At 43.6% G+C, this 10,000-nt stretch overlaps 1 protein-coding gene across 1 annotated transcript in view; it reads right to left on the bottom strand.

The window, feature by feature from the left end:
* The window catches only part of LOC125305762 (doublecortin domain-containing protein 2-like), a gene marked incomplete at its 3' end in the record, with an annotated part of 23,376 nt that extends 20,545 nt beyond the window's left edge, over positions 1 to 2,831 (bottom strand). Inside the window, exons 1-2 of the mRNA XM_048260697.1 lie at positions 2,432 to 2,831; positions 2,192 to 2,243 (exon numbers count right to left, since the gene is read on the bottom strand). Of these exons, the coding sequence (XP_048116654.1) occupies positions 2,192 to 2,243; positions 2,432 to 2,718 (339 nt within the window). The remainder of the gene's footprint in view (positions 1 to 2,191; positions 2,244 to 2,431) is intronic.
* Positions 2,832 to 10,000: the final 7,169 nt, after the last annotated feature.

The following is a 10,000-nucleotide window of genomic DNA, read 5'->3' as shown; positions in this document are numbered from 1 at the left end:
AAACATCTGCAGCAAAATGTGCATCTCTCCTTTGCACCCAATCATGTACCATTTTTGGACATCCAGCCAGTTAAACATAAATGCATTTAGGCCTTCAGTTCTACTGGCCTTATCTTAGTTCCACTGCCCATACCTGAATCATATTACCCCAACATCTGCTCTGTTGCGTGGGCCTCATTTTAACTAGTATTCCCTTCAGTTCTGTTGTGTCAATTGTTAGCCTGGGAATACCCATATGAACTTTGGGATTTGCTCTGCAGGTCCGTCTGGCTAAGAGGTCATTGAAGCCCATTTCCAATGTCCCTAAAACACGCATATACAATCGCTAATCCGGCATGGACATATATTTTTTTGGAATTGAGTAAACTACTACATTTAAAACCTTCATTTACAAGATTGCTACACTTTTGAAACAATATGGTAAGAGTTTAATGTACCAATTTACTGTAAGTTTAATTTCACTGCCAGTTACGCCCCTGCTGGAAGCCATAAGTCAATGCACCTTTTCCAGACCCATTCCCAATTGTACAATTGTGAAGGTCTGGGTGTTCCCAGGCTAATCAATCGTAATTTGATGGTAGCAACCTGAGTTCTATTGTATTATCCTTAGTTCTACTAGTACTACTCAAACCTCAGTTTTGTCCCAGTCAGTGCTTTGGCAGTGACCTCAGGTGCACTGCTCTGTCCTCAGCACCAACCTCAGGTACACTGGTCTGTCCTGCTGAGGTGACTTGTGCTGCCTAGAGACAGTGCAGTGCTTGTTGGTGGTGGAGGACCCAGGGCTAATTAAATGGCCTTTAGGAGGAGCATGGAAGAGCCATAATGACCCCCTGAAGGACCTATCTGATTAAAATAATCATGGTCAGTGTGTGAGTGTGTGTGTGTGCAAGTTCCAGTTTGCTTGATTATGATGGTGACCCTTTGACTAAATGCCCTGGCAACCATACAGCACCCTCTGTCTTTCTAAGACGTGTTGCATAAGACATGTAAAGAGATATGAAACACCTGATATATGTGTGTGTGTGTGTGTGTGTGTGTGTGTGTGTGTGTGTGTGTGTGTGTGTGTGTGTGTGCGTGTGCCCAAAAAGTGTCTGGCATGAGCTGTATGGACACAAACCAACCCTCTCAGCAAGCACCACAGGGCAGGGGCTAACTCCAGTATTTTTTTGTTTTGGTCTTGACAGCACTTCCTCCATGAGTGCACACACTGTAGACGTCAGATAATAACGCATGAATGAGTAATGCAGGCATGACCAATGAGCCACAGACAAAGTGGTTCCCCCCCAGACTAGACGACCGATGCTACGAGTCATTAAGCTGTACGCCTCGCATGCCTGCCTCCTCTTGAAGTGCAGCCATCTGATCCCTGTATGACTGTGTAATTATTGAGTGTTCATTTATTCATTACACACAAGTACACTGCTCACTGCTCTATGTTCACTGTAAAGATAGCATAACCAGTTTATAGCTGTCATTGTCATCTGTCCATTAACCTATCGGAGTCCACAAACTGATATAGGCAGAGGTGTACAGTAGTATTGCAGTTTATTGCAACAGCTCTTGATTTTAGTAATGTAACTGGTCCCAACCAAACAATTGTATATAATATTACCATACTTCTAAGATACCACTACTGAGAACATATGTGATACTAACTAGCATTCTTTATTTGCATGTCTTTAAATTATTTGTTTCTGTCTATGGGATATACGTAGTACGGAGCCCAGGAGGTGTCATTACAAGATATTTTTGTGTAATGAAAGAATGTGCACTCATTTTTCTAAATTGTGTGCACTCATTTTTCTATATCAAGTGCACATTTTACTAAATTGTGCACTAATTTTACAAAATTTTGTAAATTGTGCGCACATTTTACTAAATTGTGCGCTTAATTTACAACAATTAAATGAGAGCACAATAGTAAAATAAGTGCACAATTTAGTAAAACGTGCACACGATTTAGTCAAATGAGCGCATGTTTTCTGGGTATGCAGTGACCCCTCCTCTAGGGGTCCGTATATAAGAAATGCACCAATCACTTCATTAGTGATTACATACATAGACATGCACACACACACACACACACACACACACACACACACACACACACACACACGCACGTACACATATCAATGTGTGGATAGAGATGTAATGGTGGGCACCCCTTTCACAGGCTGGCTGGGTAACTCACCAGACCATTGATCTGCTGCATTCGTTTCTTCCTGGCTGCAATCTGCAAGTAACTGTCAACAAGAAAAAGGTCAAACTCAGTGTGTGTGCTCAACATGTAACGAGGCATGACAACGGATCGACTATTGGATTATATGGATGCTCTCTGTAAAGAGTTATCACAAAAGAATGAGATGGATTGGATTAAAAGACAGCCAAAATAAGACTAACAATTCCCATCACACATGTGGTTGTCACTTACTCCAGTCTCTTAAACTTCTCTCTGCCAGCCGCCACATACTGCTCACCGCTCTGGAGATGTTCCAGCGAAGCCACCCGATGCCCGTCTTTAGGGGTATAAATGTTCCTCACTGCTCCGAACGTAGGTTTCACCCCACCTGTCACCTCTCGCAGAAACGTCTCAAAGTTGGACACCCTCTTCTCGTTTATCACCAAACGCCGTGCTTCGTAATACGGATCTCCGTTTCGATAGACAAAAATGTTCTTTACAACGGGCTGCGACAAGAAATGTGGCCTCTCTGCGTTCATCGTGAAACACCGAGACCGAGTTCACTTAATTGAGTAGAGACAGACACATAAAAGTGCATCTACTTGGCACGGGGACTTGGCATAGGACATAGCTATCTGTCCGAGGGAACGACCTCGATAGGAAGAGAGAGAATGAGAGAGAGAGAGATGGGATGGGGGTTATTGGTTCTCCGCGCTCATGTTACACCTGATAAAATGCTAGAAAAACAGCGCTAGGCGCACACGGATCTGTAGCGACTCCGGGTGTTCTGTCCACGCGTAGCCTACACTAGGCTAGGCTACAGGTCACAGGTGACCCAACTATGGTCGTGTGTGTGTGTGTGTGTGTGTAAGATATCTATGCAAGAGACGTCCCCTACACTGTGCACTGCACTGCACGTAACACACACACACACACACACACACACCTTTGCAGCGCCACCTGTTATGGGCGCGTGGGGTATCATGGGAACCTTTCTGTTATGTCGAAGAGTTTCTATAGTAACGAACCAATTCTCATGTCGCATCGCGGTTAGTGGGTTACTACTCTTGGATTTCTAATTAACCAGACTGGACCTACACTGCCCCCAACTTCAGATGCTACCAAAGGTTTGCAAAACAAAGTTGCGTTGCGTTTTGGAGAGGTATTTTGATGTGCTCAGACAAATAGAACGAGGGGGATAGTTTTACCTTGATAAATTCGCCGTTTTAATGAGATGTCAGGGGACTCTTATGCAGTCTCTATGGTAGATCTGGCTTAGGGGAAAAGTGTTTGTTTTGGGTGTTGCATAACAACACATAAAACGTTTGTAAATAATCGGCAGGTGAGTTGGAGAAAAAGTGTAATGTGTAGCCTAATTGCTAGACTTTATATTTTAAAAGAAAGAGTCTTTTGTGGACATGTTGCAGACTTTCATAAAATTAATGAAAAGTAGGCCTAGTTCTTGCAAAGTTCAAATAGGCCTCTATATTGACAGGTCCATTATTGAGTAAGCTAGTTATTGGTTTCAAAATCAAGAGCCATTATATGTTTTATTGGCTCTAGATGAAACTATTATACTGTAGGTCGAATACTAAGAGTAAGGATACATTTTGCATCTGTGTTTACTCTTCAGTGGCCATATTTGCCTATAAGGGCATTTCTTATGATTGCAGAAGTTCAAAAGCTGTTCAGACAACATATGATTTTGACCTCATGGCCCAGTTTATCATGTCTAAAATGAAAAGTACCTGAGATTATTGCTCATTCTCCTCTGTAGCCTATCAAAAGGAGAAGTTGTTCCTGGGAGTTTTGCATTTATCCACCAGAGGGGGGCGCTCTACACTCACGTCAACATGCTTGCAAGTGTGTAAGTGTCTTCTTTGGACTTACCCACCACTTTCTTCTTATTCTTCCTCCTCCACTTCTACTTCTTCTCTCACTAAAAAAATAAATAATGTTTTAAAATCTAAATATGCTATTTCCAACTGACACACTAAGACAGGATAACAAAACTGAGAAAAATGCCCAAGTGCTGTAGGCTTATGTATGTCCTCTCTATTCTACATGAATAAAAATCAATATCTATACTGTATGCAGTGTGGTGTAAGCGACCACCCAGAGCCAGAGAGGATGAGCCGTAAGGTACAGCGAGCAGCGAGCCCCAGCAGCCACAGACAGAGGCAGGAGGCAGTGTGGGCCCTGGAGGAGAGGGTTCGGCAGCTGCAGAGGGACCTGGGGGACACACAGGCCGAGGCCAGGGCCCTTAGGGAGCAGCTCTCCAGCTTCACAGAGCTGGTCAAGGCGTAGGTCCAGCACCTTAGGGCCAGCCGTGGCCTACTGGTTAGCGCTTCGGACTTGTAACTGGAGAGTTGCCGGTTTGAACCTCGACCAGTAAGAACGGCCTGAAGTGTCCTTGAGCAAGGCACCTAACCCCTCACTGCTCCCCGAGCGCCGCTGTTGTAGCAGGCAGCTCACTGCGTCGGGATTAGTGTGTGCTTCACCTCACTGTGTGTTCACTGTGTGCTGAGTGTGTTTCACTAATTCATGGATTGGGATAAATGCAGAGACCAAATTTCCCTCACAGGATCAAAAGAGTATACATACTATACTTATACTTATACCACCACCAGCACAGCACAGCACCAGCATAGAACACCGTTCATGATAGGCCAATCGTTGTAAATCTTGAAGGGCGGATCTGTGTCAGTGCATATCATGTACCACAAGATGTCAGCCTCACATCTCCTGTTGAGAGAAACATGTAGTCTGAATGCAGTGGGTGGCCATGATAAGGATTTCAATTCACAGACCTCAAAGCAACACTGGATAATAGATCCTACTAACCCTTGGACTTATATATATTGTAGCACAGTATCTAGCTTGTGTGTGTGTGTGTGTGTGTGTGTGTGTGTGTGTGTGTGTGTGTGTGTGTGTGTGTGTGTGTGTGTGTGAGTTATGTCAGGCTGGGGTGTGTGAACTTGTGTGTTTCTTCTGGTTCCATCAGGGCCTGGCAGGGGGAGTGTGTGGCTGTTGCAGAAGTCAGCAGGATTGTGGGTAAGATCAGACTTTCACGCGCGTTGAGGTCCAGTGAAGCTAAGTTAAGTCATGGCAGTGACATGTGTGTGTTTGTGTGTGTGTGTGTGTGGTCCCCAGGTGTAGTCCCACCTCTCATCTCGGTGCCAGCTAAGGAGGGAGGTCAGCCACACATGCGCATTCTGAATGCGGCATTCAGGTGAAGGTGAGCATTACTGCTTATATCACACAACTCTCTCTCTCTCTCTCTCTCTTTTTCTCAGCTCTATAATTCTGAATCTGCCTTTATAATTATTCTACCTTGTCTTTTATTACAACCCCAAAACAGAAAAAGTTGGGACGTTGTGTAAAATGTGAATAAAAACAGAATGTAATAATCTGCAAATCTCTTAAACTCATATTTAGTTGCAAAAAGGACACAGACAACATATCAAATGTTGAAAATGAAAAATTTGACTATTTCATGGAAAATATATGTTAATTTTGAAATTGATACCAGCAACATGTTTCAAAAGTTGGGACGGGGGTAACAAAATGCTGGAAAAGTTGTGTAATGATAAAGAAAACAAAAGGAAGAATGTTTCACAACTAATTAAGGTAACTGGCAACACGAATGGGTATGAAAAAGAGCATCCCAGAGAGGCAGGGTCTCTTAGAAGTAAAGATGTAGGGGTATTCATCACTCTGTGTAAACCTGCACAAATGCACTGTGTGCACAAATGATGAAAAAATGTAATTTTAATGTTTCTTAACATGAAATTGTGACATATTTAGGGAGTTCATCATCTACAGAACATAATATTATTAAAACATTCAGAGAATACAGAGAAATCTTTGCAAACAGGGGACATAGCTGAAAAGCAAATTGGATGGCCGTGGTCTTTTGGACCTCAGATTGCATTGCATCAACACCAGACCTGTCTCCAGACCTGTCATTGTATGGGCTCAGGAAAACCTCTGTGTTGGATTTTTATTTTGACAAGTTGTCGTTGTTCTGTCTTCCACATTCATGAAAGGTTTGGTATGAATGTTGAGTCATGTCTCATGAAAAAGTCATGAATGCTTTATGTGCCGTTTATGACAGCTGCTATGAATGTGTTATGAACTCACCCATCAAGTAAAGTGTTACCGTTTTTGCTTACCTATTATTTTTTATTTTTAAATGATTTTACCTTGTGTTTTATGTTTTCTTTTTATTATGATCTTTACCTTTTAACTATTCTTTGACTATATTGCCTTTCTATGCTTTTATTTGTTATTATTGTTTGGTTTTGTTTATGTAAAGCACATTGAATGACCTCTGTGTATGAAATGCGCTATATAAATAAACTTGACTTGACTTGACTTTAGTCCTCTGTGTCTAAAAATGAATGCCAAACACAATCTCAATGTGAAGACACCGGCTTGATTTGCAGTCAGCAGATTGTGGTGAAAAATCTCTGGTTTCCCAGCCCCAGCCGTGGCGCGACTGGCTGGGGCACCTGCAACGTGCGCCGGCGACCCGGGTTCGATTCCCGCCCCGTGGTCCTTTCCAGATCCCACCCCGACACTCTCTCCCACTCACTTCCTGTCATTCTCTACTATCCTGTCAGTTAAAGGCATAAAAGGCCAAAAAAATATACTAAAAAAAAAAACATATCTCTGGTTTCCCATTTGGGTTTCTGGGGGAAGCCCTGTCCACCTCCTGTGTGCTTTTGGTCTCAAGCTCACGGGATCAAACATTAGAGCTCACTTACTGTAAGACGCTGATCTGCTCGGTCCAGACAGGAAGGGGACTGTAGATAGCCTATGAGAGAAGAACACACACGCACACGCACACACACACACACATTAAGACACAAATGCACACACACACACACATTCTTCAGTCATTCATTTACGCCTATTCATCGATCTGTACATTTATTTCTTTCATCTTAAATCCATCCACTTTATCATTTAATTGCAGTTGATTTAAAGAGCAAACAATGAGTACCTGATAGAGAAAGGGGTATTATGAAGAGTCTATTATTAGTAAATGGTATCACAAGTCTACAAGAAACACCAAAGACCTCAAGTGTGTGTCAGGTGTAAGGAATTACCACTGCACAGCAGCATTATAACACATTCACTAATCAGACGATGAAGGCCCACATTTGCTGAGAGAAAAGCTTATTGTGTTTCTCCTCATGGAGGACACTTTCGCAGATTGGAGCAACTGTGCCAAGCAGCGCTGAATGCTGGGTAATTGTGTTGTGTTGTGTTGTGCTTTGTAGTGTCGTGCTGTGTGTGTGGGGGGGGGGGGTGGAGGTGATGGCTGCCACTGTGTTGTATGTATGTCTCCACAGTCCAAAGTGGCCCATAATTGGGCACCGGTGACAGAGCGCGCGGCCAAGGAGGGGAATGGCGAGGCCAGGCTGTCAGCGACGGAGAGGTGATGATGATGGAGAATAAACAATAACCAGATTATCTCCTAAGAGTCTCACCCCTCCCTGCCCCCCACCCTCCCGTCTCACCCTGTTTAAGATGCAGCAGCTGGACCCAAGGCAAACAGCCACGCTTGTTTTCCATATCACAGACATGACAGACAGTGACAAATATTTGGCTTTTAAGATACACTAGACAGCCATCCCTACCAGATGGATCTCTTTTGTTAACTCATTGAACTATCTGCAACACTGTGAACTTGGTTAAGTATGCTTTTAATTAGCAACTACTTTTGATATCATCTTCAAATACTATATATTTTAGAGGGGTCGTATTTATGTGGATAGGACAGTTGAGTGTGTGTGTGTGTGTGTGTGTGTGTGTGTGTGTGTGTGTAGATGTGTATGAGTGTCAGGGGAACAGACTGTGTACGTGTGTGTGTGTGTGTGTGTGTGTGTGTGTGTGTGTGTGATAGGACAGTTGAGAATGACAGGAAACAAGTGGGAGAGAGGTGGAGATGGGGGTGGGAACAGGAAGTGGCCGCTGGTCAGAATTGAACCGTGGTAGTCAGGAAGGTGCTGCTTGCACCACAGCTCTCTCTATCTTTAAATGTATTTAGTTGGAATGCTTGCATTGGACAGATAAAGACACCTATGAAAAAACATAATTACAAGCCATCCTGGCTCTGCACTATTAAGTTCTGTGGTTTGGGTTGTGACACCACACAAAACAAGCATGAAAAGGCACGACATCATCAAACACTGCACCATCATAATCTTTTAACAGTGTCACCTCAGCTGTTGGTGATTTCAAGATTTTTTCAAGCCTTGGACCTAAATTCTATTATACTTCTTTAATCCTCCGTGTCTTAAAATGAATGGCAAACACAATCTCACGGTTGTGCAAACTATCTGTTTAAAAAGATGTAGCCTATGAACAGTGGGACTACAGTGTCCATACATAGCCTATCCTTGGAATTTCCGAGAACCTAACTTTAAGCATAGCCTAATTATGAGTGTTTGTTTGTCGTTCGTCGACAAAGCTTCCTGGCATTATAATGTAAATTCCCTTAAAGTAGCATGTGAGCGAGCTGTCCTGCACCCAGGCAGTGAACTTGCGAAACATTGCCCATTTCCCCCCAGTTCTCAGATATTATCTGATGGTTATGTATTCCCTTGTACCCATACTTACTGTATTGACTGTGCGTTTGTCATGATTTTCAAGAATCAGAATTACAACAGTGTAGTGATTACGGCTACAGTGGCCATCACTGGCTACAGTGTTTGTGGATGCGGATCGGACTTGATACGAAAACCCGTGTTTAAACTGATTCACTTAAGACGCTGATCCGCTCAGTTTCTTTTTGACCACTGAAAATAGCCCAGACAGGAAGGGGACATGTAGATGGCTTGTGAGAAGAGCACACACACACACACACACACACACACACACACACACACACACACACACACACACACACAGAGTCAGTCACAAATGCGCGCACACACACACACACACACACACACACACACACACACACACACACACACACACACACACACCCCTTATGGTATACCCCTATCCCTGGGAGCTCTCCTATTTCTCAGATTCAGCTGAACTGAAGTGTCTTCAAATGGCAGATGCTGATCAATACCTAATGCTGACTGCTGTCGTGTGGCGGCAACATGGCCCTCTCTCAATTTGGGGCAATCTTGCGGCATAAATACAACCACCTGCTGATCGCAGCACGCTGATCGATCCTCTCTCTGTGCTTGAATTGCCCCCCCATCTCCCCCTCCTCCTCCTCCTTCCTATTTGTTTAGCTGATAGGAATCTATCGAACATATTCTCCCGTCAGTGCTGGTCAATTCGCCCTCACCTGGGGGGACAATCACCTGAGGATGTCCAAGAGCGCGTTTCACATTACCCCCTGGGTCTGTAATGAACTGGCCACATTGGCTGTCACGCCACCAGCAGCTGGGGAAGGCCAAAGCAATCGGCTGCCCTCACTGCTGCTCATGGGAAGGGTTGTAGTAGACTGATCAAATAGATGATGTTCCAATTTATATTACCTGAGGGCAGAGGAAAGCTATTTTTTTTATTATGGATAAATTATTATGGACCATTTAGTTCATATGCAGAAGATGTGAATTGATTTTTAACCCTGTTCCACAAGGAAGGAAAATATTTTGAAGACCAAATCATTTATAAGTGTAAGTGTCCAGGCAGATGGTAATAGTTCATTTGTTCCTCCAAGTAAGACATATCCATCAGACATCCATTCTGTCTGACCTTGTCCACTCTTAGTTATGGCACCTTGGAGAGAGGACAGGATGCCGGGCTCTGGGCAACTCAGCAGCATAAGTCTGAGTGCAGTATGCT

Source organism: Alosa alosa, chromosome 13, assembly GCF_017589495.1.
Source record: "Alosa alosa isolate M-15738 ecotype Scorff River chromosome 13, AALO_Geno_1.1, whole genome shotgun sequence".
Taxonomy (NCBI): Eukaryota; Metazoa; Chordata; class Actinopteri; order Clupeiformes; family Clupeidae; genus Alosa; species Alosa alosa.
Note: the sequence above shows the minus strand (reverse complement) of the source record. Positions and strands in the feature narration are given on the sequence as shown.